The sequence below is a fragment of the Gossypium raimondii genome, chromosome 8, assembly GCF_025698545.1.
Source record: "Gossypium raimondii isolate GPD5lz chromosome 8, ASM2569854v1, whole genome shotgun sequence".
Lineage (NCBI taxonomy): Eukaryota > Viridiplantae > Streptophyta > Magnoliopsida > Malvales > Malvaceae > Gossypium > Gossypium raimondii.
Genome location: NC_068572.1, coordinates 4,083,095 through 4,107,192, shown reverse-complemented (window position 1 = coordinate 4,107,192; position 24,098 = coordinate 4,083,095). Strand labels below are relative to the sequence as shown.

Here is a 24,098-nt window from a genome sequence, read left to right as displayed (position 1 = left end):
ATCAATATGTTGTGCTACGGCTGAAGTCTTTGTTTGTATTGGCCAAACTTGTCTTTCACCGCCAACGGCAAGTTTTGTTGTATCTTTCTTTCTCCCCGAATTATATGGCCTTGTCCATGGAATGCATGAATTAATTTTCTTTTCAGGAAAAAAAAACCAATCATTAAAAAATTATATAAATATATATTACATTGAAAGCAATTATAACACAAAATAACACATACTCGATGATCATTGAATATTTTCAGTTAGAGTTCAACATTTTTCGACTCTAACATAATTACACCACATCAACACAATATGAGAACAAAATAATTAAATCGCGAATGATTGCACAAAATGCATTAAAATCTACAAAAAAATAAATTAGTATCTCAAGATTCATAAGAATATATAATGCTACATCCACCAACTTCATACCATGTGGGATCATTCTACATCCACCAATCAATAAGGTGCAACCTCGGGGACCAAGTATAAGACTAGGGGTATTAATCCCTTACAAAAGTTCTCTCATCTTCATCTTGATTTTCTCATATCTCTTCTTCATTTTCATCTCTCCCATTATCTTACACAATTACCAAGCTCACCCATTGATAAGCATCGGGGAGTGTTTCAGAGCACAAGCTCTGGCTCCCCTATAGTTTACCTTCGTCTTACAAGAATCTGAAAATTGCTGAGCGCATCTCCATGGCTCAATCCATAACGTGAATAAGGAAAATGTGAGACTATTCTACCTCCATCAACTTGGTATAATGTGGGATCATTCTACATCCACAAACCAGTAAGAAGCAGCCTTAGGGACCAAGTATAAAATTAGAGGTATTAATCCCTTATAAGAGTTCTTTCATCTCTATCTTCCCATCTCTCTTCTTCATTTTCACCCACTTACACAATTACTAAGCTCACTCACTGACTTCAGCATCGAAGAACATTCTAAAGCACAAGTTTCAACACCTCCATAATTTACCTTCATCTTGCAAGAATCTGAGAACACACAAGTCCATCTCCAAACTTGATTTGTCTTAGAGTGAATGAAACAATTGACATCATCTATGGAAAACGAGCAAATATTCATAGCTAAATCCCCTCAAAGCTCTCTTATATTGTTCTTTGCGTTTCATCTCTCTCAATTTTTGTTTTGGAGTTTCTCTCCATATTACTTCTGGGATTTTCTCCCATGTTATGTCTCTCCATTTTGGAGTTTCTCAAGGTTATCTCCATTTTTGGGTTTCTTAAAGCTCCTCTCATGTTTGGAACTCTTGAAGTTTTTGGATTTATTAAACAACTGTTTTTTCTCAGTAAAATGAGTATCTATTAAAGATAGAATTCTTAAAAGAAAATTACACAACATAAAGCACCAAAATCAAGATCAAATGTACCACAACATAACATTATAAACAATAATGTAAGAAGGTAAATTAAAAGCAACAACCAAATCTTGTAAGAAGATAAGCCTATCAGGTTCAAGTTGCACAATGTCATAAAAATTACTCAATCCACCGCTCCTTATAATTCAAGTCACAAGCACATGATGCTAAAACATTATAACCAAATAAGAAACCAAAGCCACTCAAGCTAATCCAATGACAGCTCCTATACTTAATTTTCCGATATTGCTCCCAATGACCAATCCCCTATTCCAAAAAACCCTTCAAACTAAATTGATGAAAACTTTTTACCCACTTTGAAAACCAAATAAAAAACACATCCCAAACCAGAAAAAGAATCTCACGCGCACCTTGAAACTCTAAGAAAAACATAATCAGTTACCTGTATCGAATTGGATCCGAATCAACTATTGAGGTTGGAAGTTCTGACAAAATCTGAGTAGAGTACTTCAAATCATCTTTATACAAAAATCTTATGTTTTGAACTTTCAAAAGAAATGAAAAGCAAAAAGCAAGTTGCTAAAGAACAACAAAAAGTTTATCCTTTCGTTGTTAATTCCATCAAATAATATTAAGTCATCCATTTCGAAAATGAAAACCTTTCTTTTTTTAATTTATTTTGTGAAAGATAAAAGCTTAAAAGAGATACAGTCAGCACCAACCAAAAGGAGAAGGAAAATGAAAAGTTAAGGACTCATGAAACAATTAAGAATCTAAAAAATTTCAGAACTACAGAATAAATAATTTGATTGCCGGCTTCTAAAAGAGATGAATTAAGATAACACAGATTACCCATTAATTCTCAATCTTATTAGGGAAGAAGATACAGATAAACTCATAAGAGAAAACCCATAACTTTTCAAAAGAAAAGAAAACAGAAAATCAAAGGTTTCAAAATCCCTGTACCTGCGTATTGAACTGCCGGAGAGAGGAGAAGAGGTGACGCCGAAGAGAGAGGAGAAGAGGTGACGCCGAAGAGAGAGGAGAGGAGAGGAGATGAAGGGACGATTTGGGAAATGTTGCAGCTTGATTTCATTCCCCATATCACGAGTAAAATGGCTTACCGGAAATAATTTCTTATATGTGAAAAAAGCGTTTAACAAAATGCAAAAAAATATTAAATTCATATTCGGCCCGAAATTAATTAAAATAATTAATTAAGTCACAATTTTTGTCTTTGAACACGTTGACTGTTAAAATTAATTAACGGCCAATTAGATGGTGAAACATGATAATTTCTGATTTAATATAATATTTTCTCTATAAAATGATTAAAATTATAAAATGTTATAAAAATAAAAATATTAAAATTGATACTAAACATATTAAAATTAAAAAATTATGAAATTAATAAAACATATTTAAAATATAAAACATATTAAAATTCTTAAAATTAAATATTATAAAAATATTAAAATATTAAAATTGATATATACTTATAAAAATCATTTTAAAAAATCATAAAACTTGAACTGGACTGATTAGCCTGAAATCAATAAGGGTACCAGATTAGAAAAAGTTGTTAGATTGGTTGACCTTGGAATCAGGTGGTTGAATCAATTTTTTATTTTTTAATATTTTTATCAAACCAAAATTTCATCATCCAACTATTAGCATATGTCTGAATAGAATATTCTAACCTAGATTTTCAAAACTCGACTAGTGGTTAAACCGATCAGGCCCCCAATTTGTTAATTCAATCGATTCATCCAACTATTAGCATATGTTAGAATGAAATATTCTGACCAAGATTTTTAAAACTTGACCAGTGGTCGAACCGGTCAGGCACCGATTTTCTGATTCGACCGATTCATCCAATTCAATTAAATAAAACATTAAAAAAAACCAATTCAACCGTTAGGTTATAATGACTCGAAAGTTAGTGGTGTCAAAAAGTGTGTTTCAACATATTGATTCCTTAAACCAAACTCGTAAATTAAATATTTATGGAGTTATAGTAGAAGCGAATTGAATTTCTGTCGGGTAAGTTTGTTGAATTGGTACTTAATTTAAGTGCAAGGATTAAATCGCATTAGAGTCAAAAGTTGAATTGTAATTAAATCATAAGTAAAATATAATTAAGGGACTCATTAGACAATTAAACCATTAGTTTAATGGAAGTTGACTGTAAAAGATGAATTTATAAAGGAAAAATAAAACAAAACATAAGTTATAAAATAAAAATTAAACGTATAATAAAATGTGAAGTGGAAAGAAAGAGAAATAAAAATCTCTCATTTCTTTCATTTAGCCGAACCATTAGAGGAGGAGGAGAAATCACCAACGGCAAGAGTTTTCTAAGAAGTTTAATTTGGTTAGTGTAATTTTATCCGTTTCTTGTAATTTTTATCTTTTTGGAGTCGCCGTAGTTCAGTCTAGTTGACTCATGTTATAAGTTTTGGTATAATTAAAGATTTAGGATGTTGCCATTGTTGAATATTTAAATTTTGAGGTGTTAATTTGATAGATTTTAAGTTTAGAATTGATAAAATGATTAAATTTTGAAGTCAATTGATGATTTTGTGCAATAGAAATCAAATTTTGAAAATTTCAAAATTTTGGGGTAGGAATAAGAAATAGAGAATTAAATTAGGCTTAGATTGAAAATTGATATAAAAATTCGGGGTTAAATGTGAATTATTTTAGTCTCGGTTTTAGGGACTAAATTGAATAAAATGCAAAAATTGTATAAATTAGCGATTGAATGTGAAATTGTTTCTATATTGATGAAATGTGGTGTTTGTTTTATTTCGTAGCTAATGTCAGCCTGAATTCCTTGAAAAAGAAGGGAAAAAACAAAGTCGTCGACGAATAGTTCAAAGTTTACGGTTTGTATTTCTATAATCCGAACTATTTTGTAATTGTTGTATACTGACTTATTTGTGCATGGTAAAAATGAAAGGTGAGATCCCTTGCTTAAATGGGATGAATTAGATTGATTAATGATTATTAAGGTTTAAACTGAATATTTGTGAAAATGTGTATGTTTATGTAAATATGAAATTAAAAATAAAATGAGATGATTGATGTTCTCATATGTTTGAATGAATGAATGAATTCATGATAAAAATTATTGTAAATTGAGATATTAAATGATAACGAATTGAGTAACGAGCACCCTATTACTATTCGATTAGAGTCGAATATAGTTGGTATGCCATAGGATAGAAAGAGTTCATGGACACTTCGACTATGAGTCAATGAGGGACTAGGTGTCAATTTGCCCTGGTTTAACCGACGAGACACTAAGTGTCAACTTATTTATAACGTTGCGCGCAACTATTTGCTTCGAATTTATCCGATGAGGCACTGAGTGTCAAGTTGGTGTGTTGGTTGAATCCGTGTATCCGTTTGAGTTCGAGTCTTGTTAATAGGGATATAAAGGTTGAAATGGATTATATGATTTTGATATGGCAAAAAGAATAATAAATGAAATTGGAATTTGATATGGAAAATGAATTGTGAATTGTGAATTGTGGATTGAATTGGGAACGCTAATATGCTATATTCCATGAAAACATGAAATTGAATTTTGAGATGAAATGTATCTTATATGAAATGTATGATTATTAACTTGCAAAATGTGATAGACTTTAGTTGATATAAGAGAAATGAGATGGTTTTGAATGCATGATTATGTGAAATAGTATATTTGATTTGATAATTTGCATTTTTTTCATTTTAAATTTATGCTCCTTTCATGTTATACTTATTGTTCGGATTATAAAAATACCACTAAACTATACTAAGTGTACGGTTTTGTTTTTTCGTGCACAAGTTAGTTACTATTCGGTTCATACGTAGATTTAGCATCCAGCGACCCGAACTCAAGTGTTGGTGATGCTCTTATTTTGATTTTGACATGTACCTAGGAAGTCTTGTGTTTGGAATGTTGAATTTGTAGTTTGATGACATTTTGAATCTTGTCGACCTTATATGTTATGTAAATATGTATAATATGACAGCAATGGTCATTTGGTTGATAGCTTGATAGTTGCTTAGATTATTTGTTAAATGTTTTCATAAATGAGATGATTATGTGTTAGGCATTATGTTTGATGGATGTTCGGATTGGTTTGATGCATAATATGCTTAGATTTTGTCGTAGCATGACATTGGTAAAAGTCATGTTTATACCTATGTTTTACGTGAATGTTTTGGTTGTCTTTGTATTTAGGTCATCAAGCTCATATGAAAATCAATTGTGAAATGATTGAATGGTAGTTCTTATGCATGTTTGGCTCGATTTATTTGAAGTGCCATTGAAGGCATAATAGTATGATTGAGTAGGATCATTTAATTAAGTTTGAATTGTTGATTGAGGTGCCAATTATGGCATATTGGTTAGGCACCTAGGATGATTGTTATAAATGATGTTTTTAACTTGAATTGAATGCTTTTAAATAGGTTGAAATATGACTTAAGTGATAGCTTGTGGCATAAATATTTCATGGTTGAAAAGACAATTTTTATGTGCACACAACTTAGGACATGATCACCCCACCATGTGTCCTATTTAATTGTGGTGCAGGTTTGTCCACATGGTCATAAGGAGTTACACAGCCTTACGACTTGGCTGTATGACCCAATATTTGAATTGTACATGGTCTGGCCAGACAACCATATTCCTGAGTCACACGGGTTGAGCTTTGTCACAGGGCTGTGTGACCCCAATTTCACTTGGCATTAGGTTGTTATACAGTTTGCTCACACGTCCATGTGACTCATCCACATGGCCATAGGACACAGTCGTGTGTCCCAATTCAAATTGATCCTTGTTCATTCCTGAACTATTTTTTAAACTTTTTGTACACTCAATATTTACCCGAAATAGATTGAATAATGTATTATATGTGTTCTTATGTGATTATTTAATATTTATTTATAATTTTTGAATTGTAAATTGTTTGTAATTGAGTGGTATTTGTTAGTAGCATCCTATTGCTCGAGTCTGGCAATAGGACCAGGTGAAGGGTGTTACATAGGTTCCTAGGTCAACCGGTCTAATGGCTTTCTTCGAATTGATACCCTTACTGATTTATGTTTAATCGATCCAACCAACTGAACCAACCTAGTTAATTATGAATCTTTTTTATAATTTTTATAACTTCATATCATTTTTAATATTTTAATACTTTTTATGGTTTTTATTGTTTTAATAGAATTTTAATACTTTTTTATAAAATTTTAAATATGTTTTATTAATTTTATATTTTTTTTATAATTTATTAGATTTTTATATATTTATAATATTTACAATTTTTATAATATTTATAAGTTTATATCAATTTTCATAATTTTATACTTTTTATATTTAATAATTTTTATATTTTTGATAACTTTTTCTGTTTTTTAATATTTTTATGGGAAAAATATTAGATTAAACCATAAGTTGACATGTGTCACCATTTGATTGGTCTGTTAATTTATTTTAACGATCAACGTGGTCAATGACGGAATCCATTTATGTAGAGGCTTAATTGATTATTTTAGTTAATGGTAAGGGCTTAATTGGGTGTGAATTTAATACATGAGCTTAATTATTATTTTTGTATTTTCTTAGGGGCTTTTTTGACATATAAGTTGAAAATAAAAAGGGTAAGTCATTTTGCGGAAAGAAAGCTTGTTTTTCCTTTGACTAACATAGCTTTTGTCGTTGACCCATCCTATTTTTCTCAACTAGATGATGGAAGACTACAAAAATGTTTTCTAGAAAATAACATTAACGAATCAAATAGACCCTTAAGTACCACTTGTAATAAAAAAAATGTTCATGTACCAAAATAAATAAATAAAAAGTACATAGTTTAGGTATCAATTTATGGGTTAAGGTTTTCTTTTTAAATAGACTTAATGTTTGAGTAATGATTTAACTAATGAAAGTACCAACTTGAGAAAATAAAGTAGTTTAAGTACCACTTGTGATAAAAAAAAGTTTAGGTACCAAGATGAGAAGAATGACATAGTTTAAGTATCAATTTATAAATTAAGCCAAAAATAATAATGAAGAGTGGAAATTGAATAAATCCAATCAATATCACATAATATCATATAGAATTAACTGTTAAAAAAGCCCTCAATAAAAAATTCAAAAATCAATTGAGTCATTATAAAAAAAAAGTGTACCCAATTAAGCCATCGGTGACAAAAAAAATAAATTGACCCATTCCGTTAACGAAAATCGTCAGTTGACTGATTTGACCGTTAACTTCTCTGACATGGCTAATGGAGGCCACTAGAAGCTACCACGTGGCAATATGCTTATTTAAACAAAATTAAAATTATTTTCTCAAAAAAAAAATCTACCACTGTATTTATTTTTCAACAAGTGACAGGATTTGGGTCACATAAACTCTAACATAAGGAATTGTAACTTTGTAGACGTGTTTGACTGACAGAGTGTAATTACATCGTAATTCCCTATATTATGTTTGGTAATACAAATTGTAATTACACAATTACACAATTTTGATTTAAAAAAACTAATTACTATAAAAAAATATTTTTTTGAATAAAACAATAAAAAATTATTAGTATGATAAAAATAATTTCTAAAAAAATAAAAATAAAAATTAAATAATTATGTAACGACCCGATAGTCATGGGTGTCAGAAAGTGCATTTCTGAGACTTCGTTTTCGTATATTAGACTTAGAAATATTTACTAGTTAGTTGTGTAGTTAATTAGGTTTTGATTAAGTGAATTTTCATGAATTGAGAGTAATTAGGTAAAAGGACTAAATTGCATAAAGGGTGAAAGTTGAATTATAGATTAAAAATTAAAGGGATTAAAGAAGCAATTATGCCATTGTCTTAAAATGAGGCGTCATAACTCATAAGGTGTATATTATTATAAAATTTAAAGTTAAAATATATATTATATAATATTATAATCTTAAATCTTAATTATTAAGTATATATATATTGTATATTATAATAAGTAAATGAATAAAATAAGTAATAAAAAGAAAGAAAGAAAGAAAGAAACGAAACAGAAAGAAGAAAGAAAGAAAAAAAAAGAAAGAAAGAAAGAAAGGAGAAAGACAAGGTTAGGGTTTCAAAGTTTCCAAGTTCAATTGGTTAGTTAATTTAGTCCCTTTTTTGTAATTTTTATGTTTTTGGAATCCCGGTGTTAAGCACTACCCGACTCATGTCAAAATTTTAGAAATTATTGAGTTTTTAAGTGTTGTCTAAGTTGAATAATTTTAGTATTAGGGACTAAATTGATAGATTTTAAGTTAGAAATGAAAAGGATTGAATTGTAGAATAAATTGTAAAATGTAAGTAATAGGAACTAAATTGTGAAGATTTTAAAATTTAGGGATTTAAGTGAAAATAGGGAGTTAAATTTAGTCTAAAGTGGAATTTGCATGAAAATAAAGAATTAAATGTAAGAATAAAAGGTAGTCTCGGTTTAGGGACTAAATTGGAATTTAGGCAAACATTGAGTGAAAATTGAAATATTCAATATAAAATTTAATTGTGTTGTATTGATAAATTTTAATTGTTTTAATTCCGTAGCTAACGTCGTACCGAAATCCTCGACTAAAAAGGGGAAAGATAAAGTCAACGAGGAATAGCTCGGAATTTCTAGTTTGTATTTCTATAATCCAAACTTAGTTATTAATTGTTGTATTTTTTATTTAATACATATGGTAAGTGTTGAGGTGAATATTTGGCACTTTGACATTGAATTGAATTAAAGTGATTGAATGGATTGAATTGATATATATATTATGAATGTATTGATTATTGAATTGAAATGAATATATATGTGTGCAAATATAATAATTGAATATTGGTTGTATTTGGAAAGTGAAATTAAACCCTATTAACTGTATCGGGGAGAATCGGATATAGATGACATGCTATAGGATTGGAAGAGTTCAGGGATTTCTTCGACTTCGAGTCAATGAGACACTGGGTGTCAATTTATTACTTCGGATTTATTCGATGAGGCACTGGGTGCCAAACTGGTGTGTTTGGTTAGATCCGTGTATCCGTCCGTGTCCGAGTCGTGTTAATAGGGGTAATTAAATAAAACAGTATTATGATTGATATGGTATGTGAATTGAAAATGAAATAGTGAATTGAAATATGCAAATGAAATACATGAATTATGTATTCATGAATTGGATATGAAATGGGTAATGTTATTGTTAAATGATATATGGATCAAATTGTGAAAAGCTATTAGATAGCAACCGATGGAAATTGAGTAGAGTATAAAGTGATGTATTCATGCTTTGAGTATTGAATGGTTAATGCTATTGTATAAATAAATGTGGTTTTAAATATGTAATTGTGCTTAACATTTAATTGTGTATGTTATATTGTTTTGTTTTTAAATAATAGGATTATAGAAATACCACTGAGTTTTACTCAGCGTACGGTTTTGTTTTCTGTGCGCAGGTTAGGTACTTAATTTTGATCACCGATTCAGCATCCAACAACGGTCTCGAACTCAAACATGGTGATGTTTATCCTTTTGTGTTGACATGTACCTAGGGTGTCTAACTATTAAATATTTTGTGAATTAATTGTAATGAGGTTATAAGTTTAATATTAGTTAGTTATATGCATATAAATAGGTGTTTGTGTTGAAACTATATTATGGTATGGTAAATTGATGTGCAAAATAGATGGAATTAGGTATGTTTATAAATTGGATTTGAATGATACTTTGACGATATGTTTTGATGATATAATTGTGGTACCAATGATGGTAGTTTTGACATGTTTTGGATGTGTTTGATTGTGTTTTGAATTGGTTAAACAAATGATTTTTGAGTTGCTTAATGTCCAAACTTGCAGGGAATGGTAAACTTGTTGTTTAAGGTACATTTTCAGTCCACACGGCCAGACACACAACTAGCACACGGGCGTGCGATGCCATTTCGAAAGGGCACACGGTTTGGCACACGGGCGTGTGGCTCGGCTGTGTGACCTAAGTCAAAGAGTTACACAGGTACAGACACGGGCTGGGACACGAGCGTGTTTCCCTACTTCAAATGCCTACACGGTCTAAGACACGGGCGTGTCTCTTGGCCGTGTGAACCCTGCAGCTTTGAAAATTTTTAATATTTTTCAAAAAAAATTCTGAGTTTCCGAATTAGTCCCGATTTGTTTTTAATGCCTATTTTGGGCCTCGAGGGCTCAATTAAGGGACAATATGTATGAGTTTAATTGGTTTTTGACCTGAATATGATATGATAAGAAATGTTTGTAATTTATGTCTGTTTGATCGATAAGCTTCGGTAATGCTTCGGAACTCTATTCCGGCAACGGATGTAGGTTAAGGGTGTTACAAATCATATGTATAATGTTAGTCTAAAAAAGTAGTTGATAATACAATTACTAAAAAAATAACAAGAAAAATAAACACCATATGCAATTTTATCTAATTGTTCTAATTCATATTTGTTGGGTTATTCCCATTTTAATATTTAGTATATGCTCCTTATCATCATCTGTTGGTCTTTGACTGAGTTCATTATCATCTGAATTGGAATATCCATCATTAAAATTTCAAGCTCTCCTTCTTCCATATACTTTTCTAAGTATGGATCATCTCAATTCCACCTAAGATTGAAGTTATGATATATGCAACATGCTAGTATAATCTAACCTTATTTTTTTATATTATACTAATATGGTGTTGTTAATAGGAGAAATATATTTTTAGAACAACAAATGTGTTCTCAACTACATTTCAAATATTTGAATGTTTTAAATTAAAGAGATTGTTACACTAAGGGAGGAAATTACTTATCTGTTGGAAAGGGTGCTTTCATATGCGATAACAGCGGCAGAGATGGACAATCGGCAGATAGATCAGACCTTCTCTTAGTGTCTGAGGCTTGGGAGTGATGAAGAGATAGAGAAAGTCTCGATTTTTATCTAGAAGGAGACGTTTGATTTCTGCAGGAGCCCCTAATTTTGTTGTTTCAAATGCAGAGGGATGAGACAACTCCTTTATTACTGACTGGGTTATTACAGGAAATAGTCAAAGGGTTTGTTTTTTTAGTTGTTTTAGATTTGGTTACTGTGTTTTCGTTTTACATGGTTTGGTTTTGTAAACCCTTTATTTTTTCAATAAATTTAATTGAGGAATTATTCAAAATTAATAAATAAATAAATAAAGAGTTTGTAAGTTATCTATTGTGCTTGTCTAGCATTATTATCTCAAATCGTATATTTGCTTAATTAACATCGACCTTATAGTATTTGGGTTCACAATCTAAATACTCTGTAGCTTTAATTATAAAAACTCATATAAACTTATTTTGGAGAAATATTTATGATACGTTATATCACTTTTATAAAAAATGTTTCATAAATTGTCGAAATTTTTTTTTCAGTAGAAAATATAACAGCCTTAAGCGAAAACAGTAAAATTAGACAGCATTGTTGAAAATATATCTATCCGACTGTAAAGTCTCCCTAACCGAATTTGGGGATCGTCAAAAATCGTCAGTCCTAAAGAATTGTCAAGACCACATTTCACCATTTGATCAGCAGCCAGGTTCTGAGTCCTAGGAATATGTCGAACATTTCTTATAACTAATGCAATTTTTTGCCATAACTTTCGAAAACTATTTTATAAATAAGTTATGATAAAAAAAAAACCATAACAATTTTTATGAATAAGTATATATCTTTATAATATATAGTATGGACACGCAAATAAGTTATGTCCATACTTATTGGCCATAACTTTTTATAAATAAATATATTATTACACTTTTATAACATGTACGTAATTTTTTTTCCATAATTTTAGAATTATTTTAGGATTTAAATAATATATATTCTTATAACTTTATAAAATACATATTATTTTTATACTATATTTCTTTAGAAACACTCGTACATGTTTATGATTATAATATAATTTTTATAATTTTTATAAAAACAGTTTTTAAAATTGGTTTTAGGTGTAATTACTCCAATTCGCACCTTCCCCCTCAAGAAATTGAAAGTGTAATTGAGGGTGCTCCAATTACACCTAATTGATGAGTGTCACCAATGACAGTATTTACCCAAACATATCATTTTTGTGCACACCCAAATCCGGGGGAAAAGTTAAAAAAATTTTTGGGGCCGGAATTATATTTTATATTTGTACGATAGTAAAAATGTAATTTCACAATTTTAATAGCTTATATCTTTATAATTTTTATCCTTTTTGATGGGTCAAAGTGTAACTTTATCAGTAGTAATTTAAAATTTCATAAATTATAAAGGAGTCTAAATGAAAAAAATTTTATTTTAGGGGGGACCGGGGCCCCTACTAACCCTCTGGCTTCACCGTTGCCCAATTACAATTACTAGGTGGCTTTTCGAAAAAAAAAAACTTATTCCTCCTTAATTACAAATTGTGATTAAGAATTTTTTTTTAAACAATCTTATTATGGATTCTGATTATATTTACTCTTTGTGACATAATAACTAAAACTACCCATAGTCTCTCCCTAACCCATAAATAAGAGAATAAGATATTTTAGCGCACTTGAACCCACATCCTCTTATATTGACAACAATGTTCATGCTAATTGAGCTAAAACTCAATCGACTATAACTAAAAAAATTAATAAAAAATGATTAAATCCATCATAATTTTTTTATAATTAAAATATTTTCCATACCCATTTAACTATTTTTCCTAATAACTAAAGGCGAATCCAAAGGGCTAACAAGGCCCCGCCTCTCCTAGAATGGAAAATTATTGTTTTGACCATTTAGAAAATTTTAAAATTTTAAATTAGTAAAGGTAAAATTACACATTGACCTTCTAAAATTATAATAATTTAATTTAATCATTTAAAAATGATAAAAATATAGACTATTAAAAATTAAAATTTAATTTAAACCCCTAAAAAATTTTATCAACTTCACTTCTACTAAAAGTAAAAATTCAACATTATAGTAAGTAATCTCAAATAAAAACAATTCTATTTTTGAAAACTAATGAAATCCAAAATATTTGGACAGTTTTTCAATAATAAGAATGACACACATGTTTCCGTCCAAATATTTTCCGGTTCTATGAAAAACCGCGTGTATCATGCAATCTACAAAAATCTTTTCATTACCATAGTTGCACCGTCATTCCGTCCACCTGAAACACAGCACCAACAAAATTCACCGTCCACTTGCCTTTCTTTTCCCCATCTATATAAATCCACTCCCACATTCCCTCACTTTCTCATCAATTCCTCTACTTTCTTTTCAACCAAACACACTTACAACCCGATGGCCGCTTCAAGCTTTGCTTTAAGGTCCACCATTTCTTCTGGGATAATAAGTAACCCCAGATCAAAAACCTTGTTGCCTGCAGCTAATTCATCTTTCAAGCCCATCAAAAGCCCTTCTTTAACTCAAACTCACAAGCTTTTCACTTTCTCGGCTCCCAAACGAGCTTTCACTTGCAAAAGCCAGGCTATTCCATCTGATAACTCAGCTCCTGGTAAATTTTGATTCGTACCCATCATTTGATTTGTCTCTTTGGGTTGATCTTGTTTAATATTTCTGGGATTTTGTGCTTGTTTCAGATAAAGTTCAAGAACTGCATATATATGAGATGAATGAGAGAGATCGTGGTAGTCCTGCTTATCTTCGTTTAAGTCAAAAATCTGTGAACTCACTTGGTGATCTTGTCCCTTTTAGCAACAAAGTAAGCTTTCCTTTTTATTAATCTCACTGCATTAATTTGTGAAATTAATCTTGAAAATGTATATATACAGATATATAGGGGAGATTTGGAGAAACGAATAGGAATAACAGCAGGGATATGCATATTAATAGAGCACAAACCCGAAATGAAAGGTGATCGCTACGAGGCCATCTTCAGCTTTTACTTCGGGGACTACGGTCACATAGCAGTGCAGGGACCTTACTTGACTTACCAGGACACGTTTCTCGCTATTAAAGGTGGGTCAGGAATTTTTGAAGGTGTCACTGGTCAGGTGAAGCTCCGCCAAATTGTCTTCCCCTTCAAGATTTTCTACACGTTTTACTTGAAGGGGATTGGTGAGCTCCCAGAAGAGCTGCTTTGCAAGCCGGTTGAGCCTCACCCAGCTGTTGAAGCCTTTCCGGCTGCTAAGGCTTGTGAGCCACATGCTGCTATTGCAAATTTCACTAATTAAATCATTTATTAATGTTATATAATTTTAATAAATTGAGATGTCTATGGACTCTTAGGTTTAGTTTGGGTGGACAGTGTGTTTATTTTCGGTAAGGTTAAAAATAACGATGATGATGTGATTAATTATTGTGGCCGTGAAGTAAAAGATTCCACCGTATCACGACAATCGCTCATCCAAAGGAGGCCTTAGTATTGTTTTTTGTTCTTTTTAATCTTCTATTGTGGAAGATAGAATAAGATTAAAAGTGAATAAATAAAAAAATGTTGTCTTATTCAAAGTTTTTGTGTAATAAGATTATTTTTAAATTATTTTAAAAATATATATATATCAAACATGTTGACAATATATTAAAAAATTATTCATCAACAATAACCAAAAATATTCTAAATCTTACAAAACTAAGAGAATTATAGTAAGAATAATAGAGAAAAGTAGAAAATGGAAGGATAATTCAACTTTCACTTGTAATACCAAAATCTTATACATGCCCTTTATTTATAGGGTCTCAATCACCATAGGTTACAAAAGAGAATTAATGCACCTTATAAGTTTTTTAGGGATTACAAGAGTTACAAGAGAATGAATGTGGAGGTTTTAGGAGTTATATGGGCATCCATTTATCAATGGATTTACAACATTCCCCTTTAGATGTCCATTAATGAAAATGTGTCTCGTTAAAACTTTATTAGGAAAAACCCTATGGGATGAAAAACTAATAAAGGAAAAAGAGTATACAATCTCCTATTACAAGCTATCTCATTGAAAATCTTTACCAAGAAAACCTAGTAGGATAAAATTTTAATTAAAGGAAAAGAGTACAATGTGTTTTAGACTCCCCCAAATTCCAATGTCATATTGCATCTTTAAGTCCAAGCATTCTAATCTTGTATACTGTACTTTCAAATGTTGTGGTTGGCAATGTCTTGTTAAGATAATTAGTCAAATTATCACTAGAACGAATTTGTTGAACTTCTATGTCACCTTTGATGTAATCACTCTTTAATTGAACTATACATGTTGCATTTTGTTCGTATAAGATAGTTGATATCTTTTCTTGCAGAGGCAAATCATATATCTTTTGGATATGTTAGGTCAATAACTTAGCCAAAAATACTCTTGACTAGCCTCATGCATTGTAATTATTTTTGCATGATTTGAATAGGCAACAACTAATACCAACTATTAGAGATCTTGAATCACTTGAATAAAATAACCTCATTCCAACGGTTTCTCTGAAATATCTAAATACACATTTAATTTTGTTTCAATGCCTATGTGTTAAAGAAGAACTAAATCTTGCTAACAAGTTCACAACGGATGCCTATGTCTTCTCAAATGGGACAAATTAGGAGAACGATGGTGTAACATTTTGAACGAAGATTTCCAACACAAAACTAATATGGGGAGTCGATTAATAATGGAACAAGCTACAAACACACATTTACCCCAAAATTTAGTAAGTACACCAAATTGAAATTTAAGGGCTCGGGAAATTTCTAACAAATGTTTATATTTGCGTTCAACAATGCCTTTTTGTTGAGGAATGTGTACACAAGAACTTTGATGAACCATTTCGAAAGAAGAAAATGAAGAGTTACATTTAGAGTTGAAAAATTCATATCCATTATCATTGATACAAGTTGAGAATTGAGTTTGACCAAGGTAAGAAATTGTTTCAAGTGAAGAATAACATCACTCTTGAGCCTTGAAAGATACACCCAAGTCATTCTGGTATGATAATCAATTATGGCTAAAAAAATATCGATGATCATTGTAACACCCCTTACCCGAGACCGTTTCCGGAGTCGAGCTCGAGGCATTACTTTACTTAACTTAAAAATTTGGGGCATAAAATTTTACCTTTGAAATTAATTTCACTATTCACAACAAAGCTGTCCACTTGCGCAGCAGTTACTAATTTAGTTATAACTCGAGCTACGAAATTCTAAATTTAAATCCATAAATTTTCCCTAAAACTAGACTCATATGTCTTCTTACCATAAATTTTTCAGAATTTTTGGTTCAGCCAATTAGTACAGTTTATTAGTTAAAGTCTCCCTTATTTCACCACTCGACTATCCTGACCTCTTGTCATTAAAAATAAGCTTTCTCATTGTAGGATTTTCATTCTCACTTCTTTCTACAGAAAATATACTCAATAAGGAATCTAGACATATAAACTACAACTCATAAACATTTTTTATGATTTTTAATGATTTTCTAAACTCGAAAAGAGGACTCCAAAAATAGTTCTGACCCTGTATCACTAAAATTCACATATCTTAAAATATAAAATTCATTTTACTACACCATTATTTTTCTATGAAAGTAGACTAAATAATCTTTAATTCTATATATCATTCACCTTCCAATTCATTTTATACTATCCTAGGTGATTTTTCAAAGTCACGTCACTGTTGCTGCTTGAAATATGTTTCTTTGCAAATTTTACTCTTTCATGATTTCTATGCATGATTTATCACCTAAACATTTGTAACAACAAACACCTTCATACTTAGCCATTTTAACAACCATTCATCATCAAATACTTACATATCATTCTTTATCAAAATCATAAATACAAACATTCAAAATAACTAAGTCCCTATACATGCCATAACCCAAACATGGTTCATCATAAAATACCGAGTTGTTGTCGTTGATAGTGTGGACGATCTCCGACGTCTTTAAGTTCTCGAAAGTAGCTTTACAATACTATAAGAGAAAGAAAAATAAAAGAAGTAAGCATAAAGCTTAGTAAGTTTACTAGCAAATAAATAACAACATTTAACACAAATAATTAAACTCAAATGTCAAGATCTCTAGTTTACTCTTTATTTAATCTCATTCTCGTTCTCTTGCTGGTTTACTTAGTTAATTCATGATCGTAACTTATTCTTCTCTTGCTGAAACATTGAGTATCAATTGATAATAAAGTAAGTTCTTAACTCTTATAACTCATCTGAGCTTGCCATTTATGCTTTTAAATGAACTTTCATTAACATGATTCGTTTACTAGCCCGTTGAGCCACGTTGGAATAATAAGGATACTTGGGTCTTTTCTGATAATAACATGCCAAAGCCATGTCCTAGACATCGTCTTACATGGGATGTTCTCATATCGGTGCCCATGCCATGTCCCAGACATGGTCTTACATGGGATGTTCGCATATCGGTGCCCATGCCATGTCCCAGACATGGTCTTACGGGGGACCTCTCATCTCGATGCCAATGCCATGTCCCAGACATGGTCTTATATGAGACCTCTCATCTCGATGCCAACGCCATGTCCCAGACATGGTCTTACATGGGACCTCTCATAATCTCAATGATGCCAATGCCATGTCCCAGACATGGTCTTACATGGAATCTCTTTACCCAAATGTCATGACATTTGTATCCAATACATTCCTCATGTTTCAACGGTGCTTTTTAACACTGATTCTCTATCATCTCATACTTGAGTTAACATTAGATATTTTCATGAAATAAATACATAATTGCTGAAAAATAACAGCATTAATAATAATTATCAAAATATTGCATTTATTTACCGTAAACTTACCTCGGTACGAAATATAGCCAAATTCACCAACTTAGCTTTCAACTTTATTCTTTCCTTTGTCTAACCTCGAGTTTCGTTCTTCTTGATTATGGAGCTTGGAAGCTTGAAAACCCTAACTATGGCTTCACCCTTTTGCTAAATTCGGCCTAATGAAGAAGATGATCAAAAATTAGCTTTTAATTTTGTTTTTAATTTATTTTAATAACTAAATGACAAAAATACCCTTAATGAAAAACTTTGGAAACATGCCTAACCATGTCCATTTTTGTCCACCAACTTAACCAATGGTCTAATTACCATAGAAATACCTCCAATTTAAAATTTCATATCAATTGGACACCTCTAACATATAGAACTCAACTTTTTCACTTTTTACAATTTAGTCCTTTTGACTAAATTGAGTGCCCAAACGTCAAAATTTTTGAACGAAATTTTCACGAAATTTTTCCGTGAAATTGTAGGTGATAGAAATATAATAAAAACAAATTTTTTCTCATCGAATTTGTGGTCTTGAAACCACTATTCCGATAACCTTAAATTTGGGCCATTACAATCATTATGTGTAGACACTCTATACAGTCCCCATAGGTCAATGTGAACAAGGGTAAAATGTGATTCAGCACGAGGCAAACTAATAGGAAAATGTAAACGTGACTGTTTTGCTAAAGGACATATTAGAAACTGAGTAACATGGTTGTTTTCCACCAACTTACAACGTAATTGGGACATTTTATTCAATTTGGGCAATGGAGCTTGACCCATCCGTGCAAGCCAAAGAGATGAAGTATCATGAACACTTAAAAAAGAAAAAAAAAGATGAAGTAGAAGGTTGTGGTGAGGTAAAACAATCTTATTATGGTGACAGAATATAGAGACCTCCTCGTTCCCTACCAATCCTCTTCATCTTGCCACTGTAAAGGTCTTGTAATAAACAAAAGTCATGTGTAAAAAGAAACAAAACAATGGAGATCATGGGTTAACTGTGAAATGGATAGCAAATTGTAATCGAAGTCTAGGACATAAAGAATGTTGGTAAAAGTATTATGAGGAGCAAAAGTAAAGTTACCAATATGTGTTATAAAGGTAGATTTTACATTTGGCAATTGAACAAATAAGGAGTTAAAAGCACAAGTAACAGGAGATTTCAAGCAATGAAGATTAAAAATCACGTGGTTAGTGGCTATTGTATCTAGGATCCACTCAAGTGAAAAGGGTGCAAAGTCAGAAGTTGTGCTTGCCATATGTGCAACTACTTCAACAAGAGGTTCCTTGCTTAACAACCCCAAAATCTGCTAGTACTACTTCGGAGTAAAGACTAGAGCCTGACAGTGTGGCTGAACTATAGAACTAGAGGAAGGTTTAGAAGCTGAAACATTATTTGTTGAGACATTGTTTTATTTTTTTCGTTTTGTAAACTTGAATTATGTGGATACCAAATCAACTTGTAACAAAATTCCCATTTATGCCCCTTAATCTTGTAGTGATCATAAACACCAGTAAATTTCTTCTTAGGACCCATATGTTGCACATTAGAGGAATATAAGGCAGTAAGTGGCCGCGCCCTGGTGCACTATAAATCAACACACAACTTTAGAATTTAAAAGCGACTTTACTGCAAGTGTGACAAATTAGTTGTAATATTTATATGTGTTACAATGGCACACATAGAGTATTTCAAGGATTGAACCCAAGGAATTGCCAAATTGGTAAATGTGTTTATCAAGCTAACTATAAGTTAATCAATTACTAATCTAATCAAATCGAAATTTATTAGTGCAAATTCAAATATAAAATTGTTTATAAACTAAATTTAAATTATCAATTAAACTAGCTAATCTAATTTTCTTCCCTATTATTTTGAACAACTTAAATGATAAAACGATGGTCAATTGGTTCGTTAATCACTAACTAAGCTAATAAACCTAAGTTGTTATATTGTTTGTCACTCTTAGCTAAGAATCTCCTATCGGTCTCATCCTAGACTAAAAGATACCACATAGGTTTTCCTTTTGATCTCACTTAGACATCCAGATCTCCTCTCAGTCTCACTATTTAGCACAATTATATTGAACTATCAAATGATAAACTCTCCTTTCGATCTCGTTTATCTAGATTTTCCACTAGAGGTGTCAATTCTAGTGTAATAAGCATTTCGATATAATCGAACAATCAATTAATCAAGACAAGAATAAATATTAACTTAAACTAATAAATAACCAAGCAACCAACCATCAACCAATGTAACACATAATCAAACTTAAATTTTAAACAAGTATTTTATTAAGCACGTGATATATATATATAATAAAAGTAAAGAGTTTAAGAAAATGATCTTTCAATTAATGGAAATCCAATAAAGCCAAAGAGTTTGATAATCTCCCTTTGCATAATCTTCAACAAGAAGGAAGAAATAAAACAATAAATATAAAATCTATTCTAAAAGAAAAGATAAAACCTAATCTAAAAATGAAAAGAAAAGAAAAGAAAAAGAAACCTAACATAAAACTATGAAACTAAAGAAATATGTTCAGCTACAAAAAATATATATCTTGAAAAGCTTATAAGGTATTATTTATAATCTACTAACATTTAACCTAAGATTGACCATTTTGCCCTTAAATGGAAAAAAAAACTTAAGCTTGTTTTGGCATAAAATTGCCTCGACAGTTTTTCACCAGTCAGGCAGCAGTGTCGCGACACCTAAAACCATGGAGAACTTGTGTATCTTGGGGGTCTCGGTGTCGCGACACCCACTCATTTGTGTCACGACATCATTGGAGTTGACCTCAATTTTCTTCACTTCAGCACTTTTAGGGGTATTATGGCTTCCATGATCTCAGTGTCACGATACCCACTCTAAATGACGATTTCCTCAAGCTCGGGCCATTATCAATTTCCCATATCAACTCAATCATATTGTTAGGTCCCCATAGCACCATTTGGCCAATGTGGGTCTCAAAAGGGAATAAAACTAATAAAACTATTTATTAATAACAAAAGCTAAAAATCGGCAAAAGTAAAGAAAAGACTAGTGTAATGGATAGCCCAATTTAATGTATTAAATTACGAAAGATCAATATGTTTATTAATCATAACTGACTCTAACACATGTTGTTGAGCTTTGTCCTGAACAATCATCAAGTATGATTGAATGATCGATGACAGGGTCTGCATTAACAATATTTGACTCCTAACAGTTGAATATGTTTTATTTAATCCTGTCAAAAATTGAAACAATCATTGTTGTAGCAAGTGTTGGGCATTTTTACGAGATAAGTCACAATTACAAGTAGAAAATGAGACTAAGGCATTGTACTCACCCTAAAGAAGTCACAACTCTGTAAAATAAGTGGAAATAGAAGAAACACCTTTAACATGATATCAATCTCTCCATGAAGAAAAAAAACCCCCCAAGAACCATCAAATTTGTCATACCTCTTTTTAAGATCTGGTCAAACCAGTGCTATACTAGAAACAAATACTATACCAGTAGAAAGTTCCTTACAAATAGTGTTAAGAATCCAAGATAATACTATAGCTTTGCATCTTTCATATTGATATTGTAACCTAGAAGGGAAATAACCTTTCTTGCAAAAACCATCTACAAACCCCAAATTGTTCTTTGCTAACAATGTTATGCGTATGGAACGACTCCAAATGCTATATTTCTCAAATCCCAAAAGCTAATGGGATACTAAAAGAGAACTCGGTGTATCAAATGGATGATTGAAATCAATGGAAGTACAGAATCTTGATCATTGACCATTTCAAGAAATAACAAAGAAACAAGAAAACTCTAACCAATAATTCATAAGAATCACAAAAACTAAAGAAAACAGAACTAGAGAAAACTTATCAGAAGAAGAGATCCAAAATTTTTCTTGGCTCAATTATTATGTTGGATTAACTGATAGGAGACCAATCGCTGGTGGTGAAAGAACAAAAAAGAGAGAGAATGTATGTTTTTTTTTCATTGAATCAATAAGATTACACAAACTAACTCTCAACAATTTATTTGTTCTTAACATTTATAGTTTCAGGTCAACAATGATGTTTCCATCATCATCGAGGGGTGACTTGTTCACTTTGATGGTTGTCTCTCTATGTTTTGACGTTATAAATCTATCCATCTTTCTTTCGATAATGGAAGCCTAATTCAGGTATAGTTTACTCTTTTTCAATATGACTTGACTCTCCACCAAGCAGTCATATCACTTTATTAATTTGTCTTTTCTATGTGCTTTGCTATTTGTATGTGAAAACCTAGGAGTCTCTTCATTTGTAATGAATTCAAATTCCTCCTTCCATATTTTTTACATGTAAAATGTAAAAACCTTTAATTATTAAAATTTGACAACTCATATTGAAGTGGTGCCACTCACTTCAACTTTATTGTTCCCACCACAACAATATTTTTCAATATGATATCTAGCGCTGCGTGTTTGGCCATAAATGAAAAACCTACAACATCATAATAGTGTTGAGCAAAATATTCTAATATATATAATTTTTTCTAAAATATATTTATTATCAATAAGATTTGAATAATTTATTTTCTTAGTTTTATATTAGAATTATATCATTTATTATCTATCAATTATCAAATTATTTCATCCAACATTAATTCAATTATATCGAATTAAAATAGATAGTCAGGAAGCTATTCAGGTTATAGGCATCTTCCTTAGCACTTGTCTAACGTATTCAACAGGATTTTCTGGACATTAGTCAAAAAAAGTTTGAATATCTTCCCGTGAAAGGAATCCAAAAGTTAATTATATTGCTAAAGTGGCTTTGGACATCAACGAGGATCTTGATAGAGCTTTGTAATAATTTTATTTGTTCTCACAAAAAAAACAGAATGCTTAACACGTTTATAATAATTTATACTAGACACCCTTCTTTCTATGACAAGTCTCCATGATTTTTTTAGAGAAGTTATTCATTGATGGAAAGGGATGGATGTGATTCATGTTGGTAATAGTGAGGACCACTAACAGAAATATCCACGAAAATAATAAGAAATAACAATTTAATGATATCCTCTTATAAAGGTACAAAATATTAAAATGAAAATAAAAATACTAACACCTTTGGATTTAAAATTACATAAGATTCATAATTTATTTAATTAGTGAAATTTGCAATGGCGGCATGTGGCTCGCAAGCCTTAGCAGCCGGAGCGGCTTCAACAGCTGGGTGTGGGTCAACCGGCTTGCAAAGCAGCTCTTCTGGGAGTTCACCAATTCCCTTCAAATAGAAAGTGTAGAAAATCTTAAAGGGGAAGACGATTTGGTGGAGCTTGACCTGACCAGAGACACCTTCAAAAATGCCAGATCCACCAGTAATAGCGAGATACGAGTCCTGGTAAGTCAAGTAAGGTCCCTGCACCGCTATGTGACCGTAGTCTCCGAAGTAAAAGCTGAAGATGGCTTCGTAGCGGTCACCTTTCAGTTCGGGTTTATGCTCTATCAATATACACATCCCTGCTGTTATTCCTATCCGTTTCTCCAAATCTCCCCTATATATCTGTAATTACATATATATCACTAACTATTTGGTTAATTCGATAAATTAATTCAGAAAAAAAAAAACTTACTTTGTTGCTAAAAGGGACAATATCACCAAGTGAGTTAACAGGTTTCTGACTTAAACGAAGGTAAGCTGGACTACCACGATCTCTTTCATTCATCTCATATACATGCAGTTCTTGAACTTTATCTGAAACAAGCACAAAACCCCAGAAATATTAAACATGATCACCCCAAAGAGACAAATCATCAAATCGAAAATATGAATGTAAAAAATGGATGGGTTTCTTTCAGAACTGGGAAAATTGGAAATTATATTTACCCGAGGCGGCCATTCCTTCTTCTTCTAGCTGTTTTTGCTTTAGTGAATTGTGTTTGGAGAGAAGGAAAGTGGAGGATATTGTTGAGAAAATGAGGAAGAGTGGAAGTAGATTTATATAGAAAAGTGGTAACGTTGGTGGACG

General features: G+C 31.2%; 2 protein-coding genes across 2 annotated transcripts; one reads left to right on the top strand and one right to left on the bottom strand.

Moving 5' to 3' along the window:
• The first annotated feature begins 13,589 nt into the window (after positions 1-13,589).
• Positions 13,590-14,815, top strand: LOC105790381 (allene oxide cyclase, chloroplastic). Its single transcript, XM_012617956.2, has 3 exons — positions 13,590-13,859; positions 13,945-14,066; positions 14,137-14,815. The coding sequence occupies exons 1-3, from the start codon at positions 13,646-13,648 to the stop codon at positions 14,536-14,538; spliced, it is 738 nt and encodes a 245-aa protein (XP_012473410.1). The 5' UTR covers positions 13,590-13,645; the 3' UTR covers positions 14,539-14,815.
• Positions 14,816-23,118: 8,303 nt separating this feature from the next.
• Positions 23,119-24,098, bottom strand: LOC105790380 (allene oxide cyclase, chloroplastic). The gene is made up of 3 exons (XM_012617955.2): positions 23,957-24,098; positions 23,703-23,824; positions 23,119-23,632 (listed from the first exon to the last, which is right to left on the bottom strand). Exons 1-3 carry the CDS (start codon positions 23,967-23,969, stop codon positions 23,231-23,233), a joined length of 537 nt encoding a protein of 178 aa, XP_012473409.1. The 5' UTR covers positions 23,970-24,098; the 3' UTR covers positions 23,119-23,230.

Excerpts from the sequence above, each read along its gene's own strand:
- LOC105790381 (XM_012617956.2), top strand. The coding sequence starts at position 13,646 with ATGGCCGCTTCAAGCTTTGCTTTAAGGTCCACCATTTCTTCTGGGATA. Across the intron at positions 13,860-13,944 it reads ATCTGATAACTCAGCTCCTG|ATAAAGTTCAAGAACTGCAT; the intron begins GTAAATTTTGAT and ends TGCTTGTTTCAG. Across the intron at positions 14,067-14,136 it reads TTGTCCCTTTTAGCAACAAA|ATATATAGGGGAGATTTGGA; the intron begins GTAAGCTTTCCT and ends GTATATATACAG.
- LOC105790380 (XM_012617955.2), bottom strand. Across the intron at positions 23,633-23,702 it reads TTGTCCCTTTTAGCAACAAA|ATATATAGGGGAGATTTGGA; the intron begins GTAAGTTTTTTT and ends ATGTAATTACAG.